Raw genomic sequence first — 24,020 nt, 5'->3', positions numbered from 1 at the left:
CAGATATTTCTATTTTTCTTTATAATAGGTTTCATGTATCTAAGTTGCTCTCTGCAAGTAGCCTACTTGTAGTCGTGTTTAAACATCAAATGAGCTATGATGTGAAGTTCATTTACAACAGTCAACTGTTTTAATTGATTTCTATTCATTTAGGGTGCTTGAAATAAAATAAAAAATGAAACTATTCAACTATTTTGAACTATTTAATTCCATAAAATTCTTACTGCAATCAAAAGCGTTTCAGCAAATGGTTTGATAATTTCAGTTTATCTTCCCTGATCCTATTAACTTTATTTCCCCGGCATTTTCATTACTGAAGTCAAGGTGACATCTAGTGGACACCATGTGTCATTGTCAACAAATGCATTATGTTATATCACTACAGCCTAGACTTCTACATGTACACTTTCAGTCAAAAGTTTGGACACATCTTCTCATTCAATTTTTTTTATTTATTTTAATTATTTTCCACATTGTAGATTAATACTGAAGACATCAAAACTATGAAATAATATGGTTTTGCCATAATATGGATTATAACAGTAGTCAAATAGGACTATCCATTGTGTACTAACCCTACCTCTGAACAACACAACTGGTGGTCTGAAACACATTAAGAAGGCAAGTAATTCTACAAATGAACTCTTGACAAGGCTCATGTTAATTGGAAACCATACCAGGAGACCACTTCATGAAGCAGACTGAGAGAATACCAAGAGTGTGCAAAGCTGTCATGAAGGAAAAAGGGGGCTACTTTACAGAATCTAAAATATAAAACATATTCCAGTTTGTTTAACACGTTTTTGTTAATTAAACAATTCCATATATGTTATTTTATAGTTTTGATGTCTTCAGTATTAATCTACAGTGTTTCAAATAATTAAAATAAATACAAACCCTTGAATGAGAAGGTGTTTCCAAACTTTTGACTGGTAGTGTATGTATTACCGATTATTAACGGTGTGTCAATTTAAAAAAAGAACTTTTAATAATTCATAACTTGTATCGCGCACAATATGTTTAATCGTGTGTGGTGTGTGTATACAGTCTATGGTGTGGTGCTATAAATTTGAAGCGGAACGGTCTAGCTGGTGTTTCGTGTTTCTCTCCGGATTGTTTATGCAGACGGACATACATTCGCGCTTTCTTTCCGTTGCCTGTTAGCATGTAGCTTTTTGAAATTATTGTCTGTGCCCACAGAGAGGAGTGACCTGGATGAATTGTATGATGGTGCGCTAAAAAAATCACAATAAAAATGGCTCTTTCGATGGAAACGCAGCTGCAGAGCATCTTTGAGGATGTTGTGGTAATTTGAATCTCTAATGCCTGCGTTTACAGCTAACATTAGTCAGCATCTCAGACAACGTTAGCCCTTTGAATTAAACATTCACATGTGAACCTGTTCATGTTTTGAGTAAAAATACATACAGAATATTTTATATTCACAAACTGCACAAAGTAGCTAGGAACGTTTTCATCACGTTAACAATTTAAAACACTCGGAAGTTTAGACTTCATTGTGCTTTAAAGCTCTTGAATTGAATGATCTCAATGAAAGCCCCAAAATAAACCTTCAATGCACATTTAAAATACCCCGAAATACATTCATGCATTCAGCTGTAAGGGTACTTCACTGGTACGTTATTGTTGTATATGAAGGGCTTTCATTTGCAACTCAGTGGCTCAGTATGTTGTGGGGCAATATTAACGAAGTGTTACTTTCAACAATACATATTTTAATACTAATTCAATAACAGATTCAGTAGTGAAAGCCTTAGTAAAGTAGTTTCACCCTACAGCTGATGAATGATGTATCAGTGATAGTTTCCATAGCAAGACACTGATCTCCTCAAATATCAGAGGAATCAAACTTTGTCAGTGTGAATGAATTCAAATAAGCAGAGATATAGATTTGTTTTAATGGGATAGCATAAGTGAGAAAAATATTAAATGTTATACTGCATTACAGATATTTTAAAATATTTTTATTTTATCTTACTAAATCTTATTTCTGTGTTTCTCCTCTTACCTCAGAAAACGGAGATGATAGAAGAGGCTTTTGCTGGGTAAGGCACCTTTAAATATATACTTGTAACTCCTGATATGTGTTTTGTGCACAAATAGGTCTGACTGGTTGGACAGTGGATAAACAGCAGAGGCAATGTTAATGTTTCTTGTACTCTATACCAACTATTTAAAACAAATGCTGCAGGCTATGATATAAACTGCGTTTGATTTCAGGATGTTTATGGACACTCCAGAGGATGAGAGGACTAAACTGATCAGCTGTCTTGGAGCCTTCAGACAATACATGGGAACGCTACCACCGGTCTGTACTCTAACAGAGACAGAATTTGTCACGTGCATTCAGTGATGAATGATTTGAATGTGTGTTTTAAAAAATGCCTGTGATGTTTTTCTGCAGGATTCTCATGAACAGTGTGTGCAGTGGGTAGTGCGGTTCATACACAGCCAGCACAGTCCTAAAAGGATCTCCTTTCTTTATGATTGTCTAGCAATGGCTGTGGAGACCAGTCTGTTGACCCCCAGGTACAAATAGACACACACTTTTACAGAGTAATGAAGGCATTCAGACAAACAGTATGCACTGATTTACACTCTGGTGTTTTACAAGGTTGAAGGCACTTTAATAAGATTTATTTTGTCTGCCGTGTGACCTCTTTATGTGTGTCTATCTTGTATTGCTTCCCTCGACTAACCATCTAATGTGTCTCTTTGTCTGTAACTGAAGGATGGTTTGTGTCGCTCTGATAAGCTCAGACACTTTGGAGTGGGAGAGGACACAGTTGTGGGCATTGACATTCAAGCTGATTCGCAAGATCATTGGAGGGGTGGACTACAAGGTAAGACACACATATACACACACACATATGCAATCATAATACATAGGTGTATTTATATTTATGCCTCATACTCCGTGGTTCTAACAGTGTTCAATTTGCAGAGGATGTCTTTTGGCTTTTGACATTCTTACCACAAAATAATATTATATATAAACACATGCACACACACACACACACACACACACACACACACACACACACACACACACACACACACATATATATACATCTTAGCATGTTATACAAGTTAATATCAGAGTTCCATCATTTAATTCAACATTTCCTCAGACTTGTTAACCCATTAGGTGTTTCTCTTTTGTCAGTTCTCCTCTAAAGAGACTGCTTTTAAAGTTAAAACACTTTATCACTGTGGATGTTTTCATGTAAAGGGGGTTGTGTGTGTGTGTGTGTGTGTGTGTGTGTGTGTGTGTGTGTGTGTGTGTGTGTGTGTGTGTGTGTGTGTGTGTGTGTGTGTGTGTGTGTGTTTGTCTGCTCCAGGGTGTTCGAGACCTGCTGAAAGCTGTCCTGGATAAGATTCAAACCATTCCTACCACTGTCAGCTCAGCAATAGTCCAACAGCTTCTAGCAGCAAGAGAGGTATTTTATGTTCTTCCTATTACTTAGAAAATGCTGTTATGTGATCTTATTGTGTTTCACACTCATTGCGTGCTACAATAACTATCCACGAGAATAAAACATGTATTTTTATTGCATTCCAGGTGGTTGAATACATCCTGGACAGAAATGCGTGCCTTCTGCCAGCATACTTTGCCATCAATGAAATCAGGAAACTGTATCCAGAGGGCCAGCTGTCACACTGGGTAAGAGTGGTTACTGCGTGTGTCTGTTTGTGTGAGGCTATGCTACATGTATCTTAAAATACTTACTTAAAATACTCTCTATTTCATTTATTCTCTATAGCTTCTTGGGAGTTCGATATCAGACTTTGTGGACAGTTTCAGACCCACAGCTAGAATCAACTCTATCTGTGGTAAGAGAGACAACAAAGGTTTGATTAAAAAAAAAAAAAAAAAGATAAGAGGTTTCAGGTTTATGAAGCTTGTGTGAGTGCAGTTATCCTTTCCCAATCATTTCATGTGTGAATGTGTGTGTTTACAGGTCGGTGCAGCTTGTTACCAGTGGTGAATAACAGCGGAGCCATCTGTAACTCCTGGAAATTAGACCCCACTACTCTCCGCTTCCCCCTGAAAGGGATGCTACCATATGACAAGGTGACATATTAACACATGTGGGCTGTTTCTAAGCGTTATCAGTAGTATCAATAGACAGCATTCATGTCCTCCACTAACATGTATGTTCTTTGTATGCAGGACCTGTTTGAGCCACAGACAGGCCTCCTGCGCTATGTGCTAGAGCAGCCGTACTCAAGAGAAATGGTGTGCAACATGTTGGGACTCAACAAGCAGGTATGACCATCTCTGTTTCTGCTTCTGTACCAGGCTCCACCTACCCTCACCTCTCCTGTCCTATTTATCCTCCTCTTTGTTTGATTGTTTTTGCCACCTCTCTCTCTCCTGCTCCTGCTACTCCTCCTTTTCCATCCTTCTCCTCGTCTGTTGTCCTTTTCCTTCCTCACTAGTTATCTTCCTTTGTCCCGTTCATGTCTTTTTTAATCAACTCTGTCTTTCTTTTTTTGTTTATAACTTTTTCATCTGTTGAATTCCCTCTCTCCTCCCCAAACATCCTCCCACTCCTTTGTTGCCCTGGTAACACAGCTAAATAAGACCATATTTAGAGCAAGCCAATGCTTTGAGCTCGACCCATAATGCACTGGTGTTAGTTTTCCCTGTTTGGTTCACACAGTTTAAGCTGAGCACCACAGACGCAGGTCGACCAGCTCTCATCGGTCAGAGCTCTGATTTTGATTTGAAACTATAATGACCCAAACCTGACTGTTGATGCTAACTGTGCTGAACGGACAGCGAACAACCTAGCTCCTTAGTCACCACTTTCTCTCTGTCTGTCTCTCCTTTTTTCCCCTTCTCTCTATCTCTTTCTCCCCCTTTCTTTGTTTATCTCTCTTTTGTCCTCTGGTTGTTTTTTTTTTTCTCCCTGCCATGCGCTCTCTAGACTCTGAACATTGCCCAGGTATGTCGTTGTTCCTCTTCCTGGTCGCCTTAACCTACCAACTAACCAGCCCATCGGATGGCTTAGCTTTCTTTGGCACGTTGATGTTGTGTAAATTGGAAACTGGACCAAAAAAAAAGGAAAGGAAAGTTGAGATGGGGAGAAATGCTGCAGAGCTTGAGATGGTCACAGCAGGGCTTTAGATCAGAACAAAGAGACGAGTGTGGCCAAATAAATAAACACTGGGCAGGCCCACATACATGCACACATGCAGAATGATAAATAGACAGGCAGCAGCAGGCTGATCCACAGTGCTTATAGATCACAATCACACATGTTTGCTCATTTAACCTCCTCAGTTTGCTTCACCTGCTCTCTTACCTATATTTTAAAGCAGCAGAGTAAATACTGCTTACAATAACTCTTGATCAAAACCTCAGATAAGCTTTACATTCAAGAGGTAACCTTTAGGTAAGTAAGGTAATCCTTTTTTTGATCTACAGAGGAGAAATTCAGAAGCATGTGTGAACACCAATGATCAAAGAGATGCTCTGCTTATACCCTCTAGCTTACATTTAAATCTTTTGGTATTTTTGCAGCTTCGAAAAGCTTATGTATGTGTAATGTTAAATTCACCTCCTACTTTCGATGCCCAGGCTAGTGCTCATTCTCCATGTTTTTATTCTTCCTCTTTGCATTTTTTGGTACAGAAAACAGAGTCTGTGGTTCCAGCTACCATGCTAACTCAAACCCTGCTGTTAGCATTTCAAGTCCTGCGGCGCTGCATGTGTGGATGTAGTCCGGTCCTTGCCTGGTGTTAGTGAGGTCCTCTCGTGACTGACTCCATGCTGCTCTCTGTTGTGCTGACTCGGGCAAAATTACAGTCGTTGAGATGAGCTCTGGCTTACCAAGTGACCACTAGCCAGTTGGGGAAAAAAACTTGTCAGGTTAACTCACGCACATGTACACTGCAAAAGAGGCAGTTCTCCTCACATCAGGAAGTCCAGACGGCAGTGTTATCAGTTAATTTTCTCCCGTCTTTGTTTGTTACTGAATCTGAAAGATTTTCAAAATGTCATGTCTTCTACTTCCAGTCTGAACTAACTTTTCATCCTGTAGTCCTTCAGTGATCCTTATCCACTTACAGCTTGTGCCATTCATACAACTTATTGCACTCCTCTAAAGTAATGGATACGACTAATTGTTTGTCTTCTTCAGGTCAATGATGGAAAGATAGTTTTGAAACTACAAAATTCAGAGCTTTGAAAGCAGTGTATTCATTTTACCTGCCTGTGCATAGACATCTTTGAGAATAGAAGACATGGCAAAGTTGTAACCAAAAGCACCTTTTTTCTATGTTATTAATTTATAGATCAGTGTTTTGCCTGGGTCAGCTGATGAGTGATTCTGATTGGCTGTCTGCCTGAGTGAACTCTGACCCGTGTTGTGTGGTGTTTGTTAGCTTGGTTGTTGACTTCTTGATTTATTTATCTTTTAACTACACTGTTGTGCACTATTGGATTCACTGAATCAACACGTGAGAGGAGATAAGAGCGAGTAGCAAAGACGTTTCAACACGGCTTTAAAATCATTTTTAACTGAAAAAGCTGTGGCAGAGAGCGGCCGGTGTTTTGGTTTAAACAGCGACCCTGTTAACTGCCAACTTTCAGCTGGATGCCGCCCTCATGAACGTCTTTAGACGATCATCAAATATCTGATGAGGATATTGAATCTTAAAACTCCCTCTGTGTTTCAACAACTGTGTAAACTCCACAAACACTGTTACATTCAGCTAAAGGTCTCCAGTTTACAGGGTCACTTTTAAAAACATAACACCGGGAGAGACGCATTCACGGTGGGTTTAGAGAAGACTACTGTTCCAAGCTGCTAAATCAAGTGATTCACAGCTTCTTCTTTTGAAAAGTAAACACACATACAAAACAGATAGAACAAATGAAAGAAAGAGAAATCAAGTGAGTCACAGATGTGTGTGATGTTGTTGTGGACGGCGGGCGGAATAAAAACACTGCGGTTAATCTACCAATCAGACATGTTCAGCATTGCAGGACCTGCCCCCCAAAAGCCCCGGGACCTTTGAAAAGTACTACCCCCCTAGCAGGGGCTTTAGGAGGGAGATTATCTACCCCTGAACTACTTTTTCGCCCTGGGTCCATCGGTCGAAACGCATATAGTTCTGGGGTAAAGTCCCTCTGGTCGAAAAACACCTTAAGTGATTGGAAAGCTACCAGAAATGAGCAGGTGTTAATAATTAGTAATGATTTAGTGAACATACTGAGAGTACACAAATAGTCTTATTTATTTTAGATTGTATTTGAGCAGTTGTGACTGAATTATTTAATAATGTATAATCCTTTAATAGGTATGTTATTGGTGCTCTTTTCAAAAATTATAATGCCCCCCCAACATGACTCACAGGACCCTTCAGCTTTTTGAACATTCTCACATTCAAATCTATTGGCTGCTTTAAAAATCCAGCACTATTAACGACATGTCTCCCAATGGCTCTCTGTTTCTTAAGATGAAAAACCCAGAGTAAAGCAGCACACTGTTAGCTGAGGTTTGAGGCCCTCTAACTACAGGATAATGTAAGTTGGCAGACATTAAAAAAACATTTGCTCTGTGTACTTCACAGCTTGTGCTTAGATCAGTTGTTGTGCGGTGAAGTTTGTCTGCAGTTAAAGTGGATCTCAGGCAGCCAATACTTTGGTTTTTCAATTTGTAGAACACTTACGGTTCGCAAACGGGCTGATTTCACTTTAAATTGAACAAGAGATAACGCCTCTTCCTCTCCTTTTTTCTATTTTCTTTCTTCCCCATTCTACCTCTGTGAGAATGACTGAGCATGTGTCCGTGTAAGTGTGTTTGTGTGCGCATGTTTGTAGCAGAGGAAGAGGAGTGACAGTCGGCCTCGTTGCTCCTCTTCCTCTTCCCGGCCACACACAACCTCCCCCACCTTCCTACACCTGTTTGCCTGCATGCAGGATGGCGTTGCACAGTTTGGTTTGGTTTGGTGTTCGGTTCTACGCTGTGCTGTTCTGTGTCTTATTGTGCTGTGCTGTGTGTGTGTGTGTGTGTGTGTGTGTGTTGTGACAGTGGTAGATCCCCCACTCCCTCTGCTCTGTCACCAGTGGGTGAAGTTGAGTTTTTGAAGGAAAAATTTCAGTATTGTTTCCAGTATTTTGAAAAAGATTAGTCTTCTTGACATGAAATAATGACAATAATTAAAATCAAAAAGTGTCGGTATTCTGCTTCAATCCATTCTAATTTTAACTGTGCCATGTCCACATCCACACAATCTTCTACACCTCCCTCTGTCTCCTCCTCCCTTTGCTTCCCTTCAGACACTTTTCTCACTCTCTCTTTATTACCCTGCCTCCCTTTTTTCTCTTGCCTCTCATCAGTCGTCCCCTTTTACATTTAAAAGTCTCCACATTGCTTGTTCATTCTTACTGTTCCTCCATCATATAATCATAGTACCTGCATAAGACCTCTGCAGAACTCAGTCTCTCTTATGAGCATAACAATATTAATCTAATTAAATTATTAAAATGTCTGTATTTAAAGGAACAATGCATATTTATCAGTGTTCTTGTATTTGTGCTGGTGTCAGCCAATCAGAGTCAGAGGCGGGAAGGAGATGCCGTCCTGCATGCCAAAGATTGAAGAAGGTTTTAAGTGTTGTGCTTCTATGGGCCTCTAATAACATGTGAAATAATGTAATAATAATCTATCCCACTTTCTCTCCCTCCCTCTGTCTGTCTCCTCTTTCTCTTCCTTCCCCTTTGTCTCTCAATGTTTCCTCCAATCCTTTCCGTCCTTGGCCGTCTTTCCCTCCCTTTTCTCTGTTTAACTTCTCTTTCCTGCTGCTCTCTTCTTTGTCCTTTAACACTCCCCTCCTCACCCCTACCAGCAAAAGCAGCGCTGCCCGGTGCTGGAGGAGCAGCTGGTGGACCTTGTGGTGTACGCCATGGAGCGATCCGAGACAGAGGAACACTTTGACGCCGATATCGGGGGAACGAGCCAGTTGCTGTGGCAGCACCTCTCCTCCCAGCTCATCTTCTTTGTGTTGTTTCAGTTTGCAAGCTTCCCACACATGGTGCTCTCTTTGCATCAAAAGGTAAGAGGGAAGGAGAGTTAATGGTCATAATTATAATGGGTTATTAAAAGAAACAGACATGTAAAGAAATTTAGGGATGCATGATATTGGATTTTTTGCCGATATCTGATATGCCGATATTTTACAACTAATTTAGCCGATTATTGATACCGATATTTTTTTCCCGCACACCTAACTGCAGAGATCATCAATTCTCTTCTGTATTGGAATTAGCGTACAGTATTATGGTGATACTCTTATCACATTTGTTATGTAATATTCATTTCTTGTGCAAAATAAGAAAAATACTTAAAACTGCATATTTATTTATGACAATTACTTTCAAACAAAATTCGTACAAACAGATACATCCTACTTAAAACTTGGATGATGCTCTCCCTGAGACAATCATAACAATACCCACAACCAGGGCAAATTTGACCAATTTCACATTTGACATAGTAAGTAAACCTGACCTCTGTTCACAGGGAACATGTGAAAAGTGTAACTGTACAGCAATTAAACCCAAATGAAATCAAATGGTTTACTCTTTGACAGTAAATGTGCCTAAATGAGTCAGCTACATGTACCTTACAGACTGCTGCTTAAATTCAAATTTAACTTAAAACATGAGCCCAACATGTGTGCAGCAGCCCAGTATTTTATCGGTTAATTATATCGGCAGATATCGGCCAACACGCCGATATCCGATAGTTAATTTAAAATCCGATATCGTCCGATACCGATAATGTGCCGATAATATCATGCATCCCTAAAGAAGTCTCTCAAGTAAAGGTACTAGTCTTAAACACCAGTGTTATAAATGTTAGACAATGCTTGTAGATGTGTAAAATAGTACATCAATGTAAATACATAGAAGCAGTATTTCAGTGAAGCCACACATGTCAGCAATTAGAACGAAATCCAAGCATGTTTAAATAATATAAGTATAAACTGATATGATCTGTGTTGTTGAGTGTTCCTCTCTCTCTCTCTCTCTCTCTCTCTCTCTCTCTCTCTCTCTCTCTCTCTCTCTCTCTCTCTCTCTCTCTCTCTCTCTCTCTCTCTCTCACTCGCTCTCTCTCTCGCTCTCTCTCTTTCTCTCTCTGCTCTCTCTCTCTCTCTCTGTCTCTGTCTCTCTCTCTCTAAAAGCTTGCAGGCAGGGGCCTTATCAAAGGTAGAGACCACCTGATGTGGGTCTTGCTGCAGTTCATATCAGGAAGCATTCAGAAGAACGCCTTGGCTGACTTTCTGCCTGTCATGAAGCTCTTTGACCTGCTGTACCCAGAGAAAGAGGTGCACATTTCCTCAAAACAATCTTCATTAAAAGTAGTCCTTCATAAAACCCTTATTTTGAAAAGGTTGGGGTATAAAATGTTGAAAAAGACCGATTTTGAGAGATTGAAAATGATTTAAACCTTCTATTTGATTGAGAATAAAACAATATATTCATGTTTTGGAGCGATTTAAGGTCCTTCTCTTTCAGGGAGGACCTTGTGTATTTCTGCAACATAATGCAGCCTAATTTTGAATCACACCTGTGTTCCATTTTAGTATTATTACCACTTTTTCCACTTTTGGTTGACTGTTATTTAAGCAGAGGTGTCATAAAATTTCTGGTGAGAGTAGCAGGAGTGGAGGTGCTACTTTATAGATTGTAAAACATGACTCATGTTTGCTGTTTTCTCCCACTCCAGTGCATTCCAGTCCCCGACATTAACAAACCCCAGTCCACTCATTCGTTTGCTATGACCTGCATCTGGATCCACCTGAACCGCAAAGCTCAGAACGACAACTCGAAACTGCAAATACCCATTCCACACTCCCTGAAGCTGCACCACGAGTATGTATCTTTAAGAATACTGGCCAGCTTAAAGTAAAACCTCTAGATCCCAGTAGGATACAAAAAATGTTGCCTTCACTAAAACAACTATTTTTTTGCAAAACATAATCAAATTCATATGTACCCGTTTTTTTCTTTACTTATAAAACATTACTCTGTCTTCAGTGTAATACTTAATATGTGATATTTTGAGACAAAACATTGAAAAAAAAAGTCAGAAAAAGCATCAGATTTTAGTGTTAAGTTACGTTTAGGTTACTGTTGATTTAAACTATGATGTTTCCAACACAAATGCTTGGATTCCAATTTGTACGCTTTGCTGCACTGAAATTGATTTAAAAATGAATGGTGTAAATTACAGAACAGGCACTCTAGGTCATTAAGAGTGTCAACTTTAACATTTCTTCTTTTCTCTGTGCTGTCTTTCAGGTTTCTCCAGCAGTCTCTGCGTAATAAATCTCTGGGAATGTCTGACTATAAGATCGCCCTGCTGTGTAACGCCTACAGCACCAACTCAGAGTGCTTCACTCTGCCTATGGGCGTCCTGGTGGAGACCATCTACGGAAACGGATCGATGAGGATCAACCTGCCCGGTACCAACTGCACTGCATCGGGATCCGTCACTCCACTGCCCATGAATCTGCTGGATTCACTCACAGTACATGCAAAGATGAGGTAGGGGGCGACAGCAGATGCCCAGATAAGTACATGTAAAGATGGATGGAAGCAAGTTTCACACCTGTGGATTTCAATGTTTACTGTTTACTGTACATTGTGTCTGCTTGTATGGACGGAAGAATGTCACATAACTGATGACATTTTTATTTTTAGGTTGTTTTAATGAGGACGAAAGCCTCTTAATAGATCTCAATTTGAAGAGCAGATGGTTGACAGAATGAATTAAGTATCTGTCTGACTCTATTTTTCCCATCGGTCTCCAGTCTCATTCACAGTATTGCCACACGGGTTATAAAGCTGGCCAGCACCAAATCCAGCTTGGCCTTGGCCCCTGCTCTGGTGGAAACCTACAGCAGACTGTTGGTCTACATGGAGATCGAGTCTCTGGGCATCAAAGGATTCATCAGTGAGTTAGAGAAACACTCCGTATTCCTCATCACAGCATTACATCAGTGTTACCTCAGTGTTACCTCAGTTCGTCTCACATGTTGAATTGTGTGTTTCCCTCTCTCTGTACAGGCCAGCTGCTGCCTAACGTGTTCAAGTCTCACGCATGGGGAATCCTTCACACGTTACTGGAGATGTTCAGCTACAGGATGCACCACATCCAGCCGCACTACAGAGTCCAGCTGCTAAGTCATCTGCACAGTCTGGCTGCTGTGCCCCAGACCAACCAGAATCAGCTGCATCTGTGGTAACATGAAAACAAATATTTACATACTGCTTTTTCAGCACAGTCTCTACTGGATTAGTATTTATGCTACAAACAAAATCATTACTTCAGCTGACATTACAACATCTTTGCCTGAGCTGTTTCAGAAGCACAGAGCCTAATATCAACAAATGTGCATCAGGTTTTTTTATATGAACCTTACAAATACGATCTAATGTGTCACCGATATCCAGTAAACCCCTGAATCAACACTGCACACATCATAGTCTGCACCTAGTTTTGGTGCTCACTTTCCCTTAACCGTCAAAGACTGAGACGACCAAGACTTTTGAACCGCTGATCCTATCAATATCAAGGATGTGTTTCACCATGACAACCATCTACTCCACCAATAAACATGTTTTTTGGTGGGAAATTTGAATGTAAAACACTGAAGAAAATACTAGAATAAATGGATGTAACTTGCTCAGTAAAGGTTTGAAAGTCTAAAACAGCTAAGTACAACTTTCTAACAAAACAAAACAAAATTTCCTGATGTTTAGTCTGAGTTCACAGTAAAAAATGACCTAAATTTCCAGACGATTTTTAAAAACTTTAGTATCTCCATCCATTAACAGACAAAACAAAAGTAAAACTGGTACTTTAAATGCAGCACAGTGAAAGAGAAGGTTCTCCTGAATAAAATGATGTATGGCACTTGATGCTGAGTTCTTCAATAGGTTAGAAAAACAAGATAAATACAGGAGAGTCTGGCGCCCCCAAAAATGGTCTAGGTCTTTGAGGGTTACAGTGATTTAACCCCCCCCCCCCCCCCCAAAAAAAAATTTAATAATTAAATCATGATGATGTGTCTTATTGTCATCTCTCTCTGCCTCTCTTCCTCCAGTGTGGAGAGCACAGCTCTGCGGTTGATCACAGCTTTGGGGAGTTCAGAGGTGCAGCCCCAGTTCACCCGCTTCCTCAACGATCCGAAGACGGTTCTGTCAGCTGAGTCTGAAGAGCTGAACCGAGCGCTGATTCTCACCCTGGCCAGAGCCACACACGTCACTGGTAGAGCACGCTAAATTTACATCTGGAGATCATTTGTTACTCACGTTGTCTCTCTTTGCTACATCCTTTCATGTTATCCTCCACTTCTTCTCTTCCTCTAGATTTTTTCACAGGGTCTGACTCCATCCATGGCACGTGGTGTAAAGAAATCCTCCAGACCATTATGAACTTTACGCCTCACAACTGGGCCTCACACACACTGTCCTGCTTCCCCGCCCCGCTACAGGTGTGCAGTGGACACTGTGTAATCATGTGTAACTTTATTTGATCTCTTTTATTCTGATGTCATAACGTTGGTCGAACCCTCTCTTCCTCTTAGGCGTTCTTCAAGCAGAACAACGTTCCTCAGGAGTCCCGATTCAACCTGAAGAAGAACGTGGAAGAGGAGTACAGGAAGTGGAAGTCCATGACCAATGAGAATGACATCATTACACACTTCTCCATGCAGGGCTCGCCTCCACTCTTCCTCTGTCTGTTGTGGAAGATGTTGCTCGACACGGATCACATCAACCAGATAGGCTTCAGGTGTGTTGCTGTTTTTTAATGGATTCACTTTTACAAAATTTTGAAATTTTGTTTGTTTAAATTGTGGTTGTTTCATTTCATGAAAGATGTTCTTGCAATCGAAATGAAAACTCAGCTCTCTGAACAACATCTGTAACTATCTGATCAGTAGGTGAATACATCGTGTTTGAGGATGATCAGAGAACTGTATCCTAGTCTTGTTTCCCTCAGGGTCTTGGAGCGAATCGGAGCTCGTGCACTCGTGGCCCACGTGCGAACATTTGCAGACTTCCTCGTCTACGAGTTCTCCACATCCGCCGGTGGACCTCAGCTCAACAAGAACATCGAGATGCTGAATGACATGGTCTGGAAACACAACATCGTCACACTGGACAGACTCATCCTGTGTCTGGTGAGTAGAAACTTTTACATTCTAAATATATGTCAAACGTACATAAAGATTCTTCGTCTTAGTGTTCTTGTTCTCTACATCCAGGCCATGCGCAGCCATGAGAACAATGAGGCCCAGGTGTGTTACTTCATAATCCAGCTGCTGCTGCTGAAACCAAACGACTTCAGGAACCGAGTCAACGATTTTGTGAAGGAGAACGCTCCTGAACACTGGCTGCAGAGCGACTGGCACAACAAGCACATGAGCTACCACAAGGTAAACACGTGTGAGAAAAAAAGTAGGTGTAGTGTCTGCTTGAGCTTTTCTGTCAACAGGGGGCGCCAAAACTTAACCAAACTGAAAGTTACTCAAGGAGCTTTTAATTTGATGCCAACAACAGGTTTTAAAAAGGTTGGGAAGGGTCGACAAAATACTGAAAAGTTGAGTTATGTTTACAAAAAAAAAAAAATAGATGTTTACAGAGTGTTGTTAAAAGAAGAAGTTATGCAACACAATAGGGGAAAGTGCGATGTGCAAACTAAAGCCCCGTTTCCAGCAAGCGGCTCAGTTTGGTTCGTCTCGGGTCCCCAAATTACGGAGCCATACCGTCCCACTTTTTGGTACCCTTCTGTTGGGGTGCCAGACACACCGATCCAACCCCAGAAGGTGGAGCTAGAAACACTACAGTCCAGTGATTGGTCGAAAGAATCATCACTTCCCGTGGGACAGCGGTAATAAAGAACAACACATAACCCTGCCATGTTTAAATCTCCAGTGGATTTCTGGAAGATACTTTTTTTTGTTTGGAAAATGGCGTCAAGAAACATCGTTCCATGGTCGACCGCGGAGGTGCAGTCTTTTCTCGCATTTTTCTTCTTCGTTGCATTTATTAGCGGGGTACACTTTGTTGCACTGCCATGACGTCACGCTATTGCGTAGCTGACGTCGGCATCTGGCTTACACGCCGCCCACCAAGTAGGGCACGGTTGGCTGTGGAAACACAAACAGGGTCAGGCATTACCGATCCGACCCGTACCAAACTGTACTGATTCATACCAGACCGCTTGGTGGAAACGAGCCATAATATCATTGATTATGGACACAAGTGCAGACGTTCGTATTACACTAGGCATAATGCAGTAATTGTAATTCTTAAAATTCACCAAGTGCTGTCATTGGACAACACATCAATGTCAATATTAATATAAATTTCAATGTCCATTGTCGCATCACCAGAAATACCCAGAGAAGCTGTACTTTGAAGGACTCGCAGACCAAGTCAACCCTCCCATGCAGCTCCAGCCTCAGTACCTGCCCATCTACTTTGGCAATGTGTGCCTTCGGTTCCTGCCTGTCTTTGACATTGTCATCCACCGCTTCCTGGAGCTCATTCCGGTCTCCAAGTCTCTGGAGACGTTGCTGGACCATCTGGGAGGGCTTTACAAGTTCCATGGTGAGTGAGGGTGTCTCAGGATGTACATGTAATGATGTCATGTGAAGCTGGATTAAAATGAGAGGGAAGGAATGGCAGTAAATACATGGATGAAAATGGGACGTGAATACAATATTTGATGTGCAATAACCGCTGCCCTTGTGTACAGACCGCCCAGTCACCTACCTGTACAACACGCTTCACTATTATGAACGACATCTGAGGGACAGAACTAATCTGAAGAGGAAGCTTGTGCATGTCATCATGTCTGCACTGAAGGTAAGCTGAGAAGGAAGCAGGAAGCAGGAAAAGAAGATGTTCCCCTCCAAAGCAAAAGCTTTTATATCACGACTGATCACTGACTAACTTATATCTGTAATCTATTTTCTCAAAAGGACAACCGCACGCCGGGTTGGTGCCTCAGTGAGACATACCTGAAGTTTGGCATGAACCCCAGAGAGGACAACGTGTGGCTCCCTGATGACACATACTACTGCAAGCTGATTGGACGTCTGGTGGACAATATCCTATTTTTATGTTCTCTGTGTCTGCACATCGATCTGTCTCAGGTCTCTTTTACTGACCCTGATACTGGCTCGTTAAAGTCATGGGCCTCATGGGAACCTGTACAATATGTTTACTTCACTGGCATTCTGCTGCTCTCCTTCTGCAGCTCTTTGCTGTAAAGACAGATGACAAATTCCCTCAGTTGGATTTGTTTCTTAAATCTAAGATGATTTGTTTTTCAGCCAGTGTAACTTTTACAGCAGAGTCAATCTGGTAGTGTTTCTTAACTGTGTCTTCCTCACCTATGGCTGGCAAGTCACCCGGTCCTTTCCCCAACTGCGACTGGAGGTTTAACGAGTTCCCCAACCCTGCAGCTCATGCCCTGCATGTCACCTGTGTGGAACTCATGGCTTTGGCCGTGCCAGGCAAAGACGTGGGCAATGCTCTGCTCAATGTTGTGCTGAAGAGGTCAGAAAAAGGACTGAGATGAGATTTTGTATTTTCTATGCTGCACTAATATTCAGTGTTTATTTTCGGATGTTTTTTTTTTTGATATAGGAGATTGACTTGAATTATTGATGAGTCAGACTATGTTTTCTTTCACCTTGTAGCCAACCTCTGGTTCCCCGAGAGAACATCACAGCTTGGATGAACGCCATTGGACTTGTGATAACTGCTCTTCCTGTAAGGAAAAGAAAAGCACTCATCACAGCTCTTGTCTGTCTCATGAATTCTTAACATGTTCCATTTCCACTCCTTCAGGAGCCATACTGGATCGTCCTGCACGACCGCATCGTGTCGGTGATCAGCTCTCCAGCGCTGACGTCAGAGACTGAGTGGGTGGGTTACCCCTTCTCTCTGCTGGACTTCACAGCGTGCCACCAGAGCTACAGTGAAATGAACTGCAGCTACGTGCTAGCGTTAGCGCATGCTGTATGGCATCACTCATCCATCGGACAGCTGTCTCTCATTCCCAAGTAAGGAAGTCTTCCTTGAAAAATCTTTGACCTCTCTGTCCTCTAAGTTCAATCTTTGAATCTGTCATCATACGTTTCTTTGTGTTTGTATAGATTCTTGTCGGAGACACTGAAGCCCGTGGTTCAAACAGAGTTCCAGCTGCTCTACGTGTATCACCTGGTGGGGCCGTTCCTGCAGCGCTTCCAGCAAGAGAGGACGCGATGCATGTTGGAGGTACATGTAAAAGTTAACTTTAGGGAAACCATACATTTTAAACTCACAGTTTAATATATATTTCTACTCTCTCTCTCTCTCTCTCTCTCTCTCTCTCTCTCTCTCTCTCTCTCTCTCTCTCTCTCTCTCTCTCTCCCCTTCTCTCTCTCTCTCTCTCTCTCTAATTTGGTAAATTATTAAAATGATGTGGACAGGTGCCATCCACATTTCAAGTGGGTTAAAAAAGAGAGACAATCATTTCATATTACCTGGAAGTTTCTCAATGGATTTTTAGCAACCTTTTAAAGTCAGCCTTTTTTCTTCTCCCAAAAGGTTTTTCTATGATATTTCTGATGATATATGTTCCAATGTTGCCCATATGTACAGGCAAAAGTTAAATCATACTATAAGAGGACTGGTTCAACAAGTTTTGCAGTGATCAGTCACTGTCACAAAAACTCACATGAATTCTGCCTTTCTCTTCTGCATTGCAACAAGTCAACCCTTTCCCCCTTATTTCCTCATCATGCACCTCACCAAACTCACTTCTTAAAGAAATCAGAGTATTGGTCCTCTTTGGTTGGTGATGTCATATAAACATTATATCCTTTTATATGTTTGGTAAGCTACATGCTACAGTCTTCTTTTTGCCTGTGGGAGAGAAAGCTGCAACATTTTAACAAGTCCCTGGGGTGATTGTCTCTCTGTCATCTTTAAGTCTTGATCATGAAAAAAAAAGGTTTTCACATTATGTTTGTGTGTGTGTCGGCTCAACCCAGCATAGCTCTGACATGCAGAGGAGCAGGAATCAGAAGCTGTAGCTTCACCAAGCTATGGTTAACTTCACACTCAGATAACTTCAAACTCTATCCTTATATTCAACTATTATTGTGGTACAAACAATAACCCAGCACATGGAGAATAACCCACCAAATTGAAACTCTCCCAGTGTTTGGTGCTCTTCCGGTGTTAACTTCAGACTCTGTGTGTAGTCCATATTTTCTATGAAGTTTTAGTTTTTGTGTCGACTTTTATTCAAACTTTTGTTTATATGTTTCAGATCGGTGTTGCCTTCTATGAGATGCTTCAGGCCGTAGACCAAAACTGCCAACATCTCAGCTACATGGACCCAATCTGTGACTTCCTCTATCACATCAAATACATGTACACTGGAGACAGTGTGAAGGAGCAGGTGAGCTGAAATACTAACCATGCAAAGAGACATATCATAGAGTGACAATTTATACTGCCATAGTATTATGACAATGAAGAATAATGAATAACAATGAGAAAGCACTGACCTGCAAACATGCGCTCTTTCTTTACCTACTCCCTCAATGTGGGTGTTCCTCTAAAGTCCCCTCTCCAAGCAGGAGATGTCCTAACAGTGCTTTTCACAGTAAATCAGGACTAAGGTTTAAATATAATCAACTCTGGCCTGGTTGAGTGCTTCTAATGTATTCTCCAGCTGAAAATAGCCAGCCTGGTCCATCTGTGCCTCAGCATTTTTAAAACCACTGTAAACAGCAACCATATACTATCAAACTGACAAAAACCAAAAGTGGAGACAAGCGGGGACCTTTGTGACCCAGCCTTCAAGTGAGGCGACATCTGTGGACTCACAGCTCCTCAGGAGACAGTTTGTAGTTTCCAGTTTCCATTTTTAGTTTGAATGTGTCACCTCCTGCGCACCAAGAAGACTCCCCTCCAGTGTCCAGAGCTGACAGCAGAGTTAATTAGAGGAGATATAACTGTAGCTCCACATTGTGCTCCAGGCTTACACCAGTGTACTTACATCGTCTTTTTTAAGTAACGCATTGACTGACAGAGCAAGCGTTAAGCGTACTACTCATTTTGGGAGCAAGGGATGTTATTTAAATGAAGCAAATCATGTGTAAAGGGTAATTACATTGTGCTGTATTTATGTTTCTGCCTTAGAAAATTAACCGTGCAGGTTCAACCCAAAACAAAATCATCAGTGCCTCTATTTAAATCCTGATTTCATCTTCCCTGTTTTTCTGCTCTCTCCATCCCTGTATTCATGTCTCTTCTTCAGGTGGAGAAAATCATCATGACCCTACGTCCAGCCATGAAGCTGCGTCTGCGCTTCATCACGCACAGCAGCATGATAGAGACCTCATCGTCAGCTGCCACCTCAGCTGCCGCCGCCGCCGCAGCAGCCGCAGCAGCTGCAGCAGCCGCCGCAGCCGCTTCCTCTGCTTCCTCCTCCTCCTCCACCCCTCAGCCCACTGCATCCTCCTCACTGTCAGCGTCGTCTGCTGCCGCCTCGCCTTCCTCCACACAGCACCCGCACACACCCATGTAGATTTCGTGGGTAAATAATAAAGGTGGACTTTCACACACAGAGTAACATCACAGACCTAATTATTTTGAATTTTCAAACTTTTTTGCTTGTTTTTTTTTTATCTTCGGCTTGGACTTTGGAAGAACCCTGGGGAGCTGACAATACTGTGTGTAAAAAATCTCATTTTCTAAAATCTGAGCTTGTCATGGAATGAAGAAAAAGTCTGATTATGCTACAAGATTAAAAAGCAAATCACACAATTGAGAGGAAGTGCTTTATTTGAAAAGAATCTCTCAAGGGGGGAAAAACTGTATCTAAAAATGTGATGAATCATCACATACCAAAACGATGTAACTGTATAAAGGCATGTAGCAGTCAGAACCTGCTACATTCATGAAGGTCAGAAAGACTAAACAACTCTTTCTAGTCTTATAGTATCTTTTTTATTGTTTTTGTTTGTACTCACTTTTATATTGTACATCTGTATTACTTCATTAAAGAAGATTATAGTTATCCTGGATCAGCTTTTTATTGAGTCTTTTGTAGTAAGTCCCGTGGTAATGGATTTCTTCAGTGGACTTCAATCATTTGACCTCATTCCATATTTTATGTGCACAGCCTTTGGGTTCACTTCAAGCATTATGAAATCGTCGGCTTGTCTTAAAAGTAATCTGGAAAAAATTACTAATGGTAGGATGTTTTTAAAGCAAAGTTTCGTGGCTTGTCCTGTTTTTGTTCATGTTGCCCTGAACTCATGACAGCTTTATCCTCCCGTTAAGCTGGGTGAACCACACTGACCCTCTCAAAATCTTGTCTCTAACTTTTGATGTTTAGAAAATAACTCAAACATGTTCCCTGCCTAGATGCCCAAGTTTCTCAGAGTACAGCTTGGCTGCTGTTTAACTAAAAAAATAAAATAACATAGGGCTGACACCAGTAGGGGGAGTTCAACATTTACGTTTGCATTTACGTCAGCTGGTCTTCTCATAGATCAACCTTAGAGAGAGAGATTGGATCCATCACTGTAGATGTTTTCCCTGTCATCCTGCCAGAGGAATATCTGTAAAACATCTGAACACTCATCTTTGAAAATTGGTGGAAAGCCCAGCTTTGAAAAAATTGCACTTTGATTTGAGTAGTGAGTTAGATCTGGGCTTTTTGCCATTTAAAAATTGACAGAGAAGGTAATTGTGAGAAAGATAGACTCAGATCCAAATCCTGGAGGTACATTTGTTGGGTCAGGAAACCAAATTATATTAAATCATAATTAAAGTTGTGCCTCAGGGTGTCACTGAAACGCAGGAGAATATACAGTTTCATTCTGCTGTGTGTAGCATTTAAGAGTCATCACTTCAGCAGGAAGTCTCAAGGTTTGTATTATGGAAATGTTTTAATAAATGCTAGCCAATTAAGTAGTAATTGCATAACAGAATCCCTGACAATGTTTGAGGCTGATTTAATCTTCCTTCCTTGTTGAGTTTGAGGTACAGGCAGAGCTTGAAGACAAACAACTGGCAGTAAGCACTGGCTTACAGTACTTAAGTTAATAAAGGATACCAGAAGATAAATGTGATTTTCACATCATACTTATTAAAAAACAACTTAAAGCTGTTGTTGGGTGTAATGGTGTACAAAATGTTGCTTTTTTTCTGCTGGGTTTGGAGAAAAGGTCATAATGCCCATCAGTACTCATCTGTAAGTGAAGTAATTTGAGATTATGGCAAATCTCTGTGTTTTCAAATGCCTTTGTATCAAGCAATGTAATTATTCCCCTCGTTCCCGTTATGACGGACCAATCATAGCTAATCTCTAATCCTCTGTCGTGATTGGTTAAGGGGCGGCCCCTACTACGTCCTCCGACTGGTTATGAGTCCGGCACTATCATGACTGCACACGCCGATCTGTGTTGGTGGACTAAGAGGAAATCTGGTTGGGAGGGATAGTGTTGAGTCGTGGTACGCTAAAGGGTTAAAGCTGCTGTTGGTAGCCGTGATATAAACATCAGTTCTGAAAGAGTCAACACTACCCCTCCCCTCTCAGCTGTCGTAACCCCGACCACAAAAGATCGTTGTGCACATTCTATGAGGAAGTAGTGGCTTCCCAGCCAATCAGGGCGACGTAGTGGGGCTGCCACTCGACCAATCAGGACAGAGGATTGGGGAGTAGCTCTGATTGGTCCGTGATAACGGGAACGAGGGGAATAATAACATTGCTTGATACAAAGGCATTTGAAAACACAGAGATTTGCCATAATCTCAAATTACTTCACTTACAGATGAGTACTGATGGGCATTATGACCTTTTCTCCAAACCCAGCAGAAAAAAAGTAACGTTTTTGAACCCATTCCTACCAACAGCAGCTTTAAGTTTAGAAGCGGCTGTACTGCCGACAGAAGCCTACTGTCCCACTTGAAGTACAAGGTCCCAGGATAAGAAACATAAGAGCAAATAAAGTGGCACGAGACTGTTGCTCCAACATGATTTTAGTGCTTTCTGTGACATGTAAACAACATAAGCTAAATAGATCATAGTGTCAATGTCAGTATGCTAATTCTTAAGCATTTCTTTAGCTTTTTTTTATTTAGAGTAGCATCTCTTGCTATCGATTACTAACCAGCACTCAACATAAAGTACAGCATCTAAGCTGATAGAAAGTCATTTTGTAGTATTGTGCAAACTAATTTTCGAAATTAATTGTAGTGCTAATCTTTGTTTTAACTGAAAATATTAAATTGACTGACTATTAGTGGCTCATTTATTCAGAAGTACAAGTTTTAATGACTTTATATTTTCTGCACTAACGTGACACAACTCTAAAAAGCAGCAGTTAATGTAGTCACAGTGTCTGAGCCTCTAACCCTGAATCTGATGTCAGAAATGGGTGCCATGTGAGAAGAGAGAAATCGGTCATAAATAATGCAGTTTCTATTCCACTCAGCACTAGTCCTGATAAAACTCTTGTGTTTGGGTCAAAGAAAATAGGGTTGGAGTGACGGTCAATCTTTCCAATTTATCTTCTCTTAATTACATTATATCTTCACTGGGTCAGCTGTAACTGAATTGCATTACATTATACAAGCTGCTCCTTAAGTACATTAGAGACCGGATCGTCTGTGGTGATTTGCATCGTGATGACAGTGCACATTCGACTCTCACTCGTCCTTGCTTGTGGCTTCAAAGGAGAGCTGCTCCAAGTTGAGAATTATTGATTTTAGTTTTCCAGACATGAAGCTTGTTGTCATGAATTTTTCATCATTAACTTTTCTGGTAGAGTAGGTCAACCATGACTTTATCACATCACAATTAATGTCATATAGTCTGGGCGCGTAATCCCATTCTTCTTCCAGTGTGTGTGCTTGTGAGTCATCAGATGATCCCTCTGTACGGCTCGGCTCAGATGTAGGTCACTTGATGTGCTCTTGGGCTCGTGGCTCTCCCATTAAACTTGGGCTCTAAATTTAATGTGGCACCTTGTTGGCCTGTGGCTGTGGGATGTGTGCAGGATGCACACAGTTTCATATCACAGCATGCTTGAGTGAAGATGTCGTCACATATGTGTGTTTCTGTTTCTGCTCTTCAAGTGTTGCGTGGGAAGCCCAGGCTTAAATATAGTATGGCTGAAAAAAAATCACTGACTGGTGAACGGAGTGAATGTGTCATCTTGTATTGATTGGGGACTGAAAATATCATTTTCCTCTTATCTTTGATTGTTGTTCAAGCTCTCCTTTGCTCAAGTATCTTTAACACAGCAAAAAAACAAGGAGCCACAGGAACATCTATGATCAAAATAAGCACAAAATCCATCCATCAGCATATCATCCCATCCAGCTATCACAAAAACAGGAAGTCTACTTAAGTAATCGTGAGTAAATGCTCACGACTTGAAAAGAGGGACTCATGTCAGTCAAGCATTAATCAACGTTTCTTGCCTCATTATAACTGACAAAAACTGAGCAACCAATTCACACACCTGTTCACAATCAGCTGGAGTGAGGTGTTTTTCACACATAAACACATAATCACAATGTGTGCTATTGTCTCAAAAAATGAATAAAAAAGAAAATAAAACCACATTTTGGCTCCAACAGAAATCAAGATACACTTTTTGTAATGGCGCCAATATGGCTCTGTGAGCTGCAGAGCTGTTGGATCATTCTAGAAATATGAGGACTGACTCATGTATGTAATAATTTAAAGATAAAATGTAAAGCTACTGGAAGGAGTTTTTATCAGGTTAAAACACACTGAAATAAGTAATGATGCCTCTTAATGACCAACAACAGCAAAGAAGACCATCATCATCATGAAGACTGACGGTCTAAATTAAGTTATTTATAATGTCTAGAACTGCTGCTGGTGGGTGAAGCCTGGTTTATATTTTTGGGTCGACCCTACGCA

General features: G+C 41.1%; 1 protein-coding gene across 2 annotated transcripts; it reads left to right on the top strand.

Moving 5' to 3' along the window:
- Window positions 1–1,101: 1,101 nt before the first annotated feature.
- med23 (mediator complex subunit 23) lies at window positions 1,102–20,140 on the top strand. 2 transcript variants are annotated; one of them, XM_034699094.1, is made up of 30 exons: window positions 1,102–1,306; window positions 2,035–2,066; window positions 2,242–2,329; window positions 2,426–2,550; window positions 2,753–2,864; window positions 3,363–3,461; window positions 3,584–3,685; window positions 3,786–3,855; window positions 3,984–4,096; window positions 4,196–4,291; window positions 8,884–9,090; window positions 10,222–10,365; window positions 10,767–10,912; window positions 11,342–11,587; window positions 11,854–11,996; window positions 12,110–12,284; window positions 13,150–13,313; window positions 13,415–13,539; window positions 13,633–13,838; window positions 14,049–14,229; window positions 14,314–14,484; window positions 15,445–15,661; window positions 15,810–15,919; window positions 16,036–16,162; window positions 16,450–16,615; window positions 16,759–16,831; window positions 16,910–17,124; window positions 17,218–17,338; window positions 18,378–18,509; window positions 19,374–20,140. In XM_034699094.1, the coding sequence occupies exons 1-30, from the start codon at window positions 1,256–1,258 to the stop codon at window positions 19,641–19,643; spliced, it is 4,227 nt and encodes a 1,408-aa protein (XP_034554985.1). In that variant the 5' UTR covers window positions 1,102–1,255; the 3' UTR covers window positions 19,644–20,140. The 2 variants fall into 2 exon arrangements, with proteins under 2 accessions (XP_034554985.1, XP_034554984.1); XM_034699093.1 differs by having other exon boundaries at window positions 14,034–14,229.
- The last annotated feature ends 3,880 nt before the right edge of the window (window positions 20,141–24,020 follow it).

This window comes from Notolabrus celidotus, chromosome 13 (genome assembly GCF_009762535.1).
Source record: "Notolabrus celidotus isolate fNotCel1 chromosome 13, fNotCel1.pri, whole genome shotgun sequence".
Taxonomy (NCBI): Eukaryota; Metazoa; Chordata; class Actinopteri; order Labriformes; family Labridae; genus Notolabrus; species Notolabrus celidotus.
Note: the sequence above shows the minus strand (reverse complement) of the source record. Positions and strands in the feature narration are given on the sequence as shown.

Excerpts from the sequence above, each read along its gene's own strand:
- med23 (XM_034699093.1), top strand. The coding sequence starts at position 1,256 with ATGGCTCTTTCGATGGAAACGCAGCTGCAGAGCATCTTTGAGGATGTT. Across the intron at positions 16,163-16,449 it reads GATTGGACGTCTGGTGGACA|CTATGGCTGGCAAGTCACCC; the intron begins ATATCCTATTTT and ends TGTCTTCCTCAC. Across the intron at positions 16,832-16,909 it reads TTGTGATAACTGCTCTTCCT|GAGCCATACTGGATCGTCCT; the intron begins GTAAGGAAAAGA and ends CCACTCCTTCAG.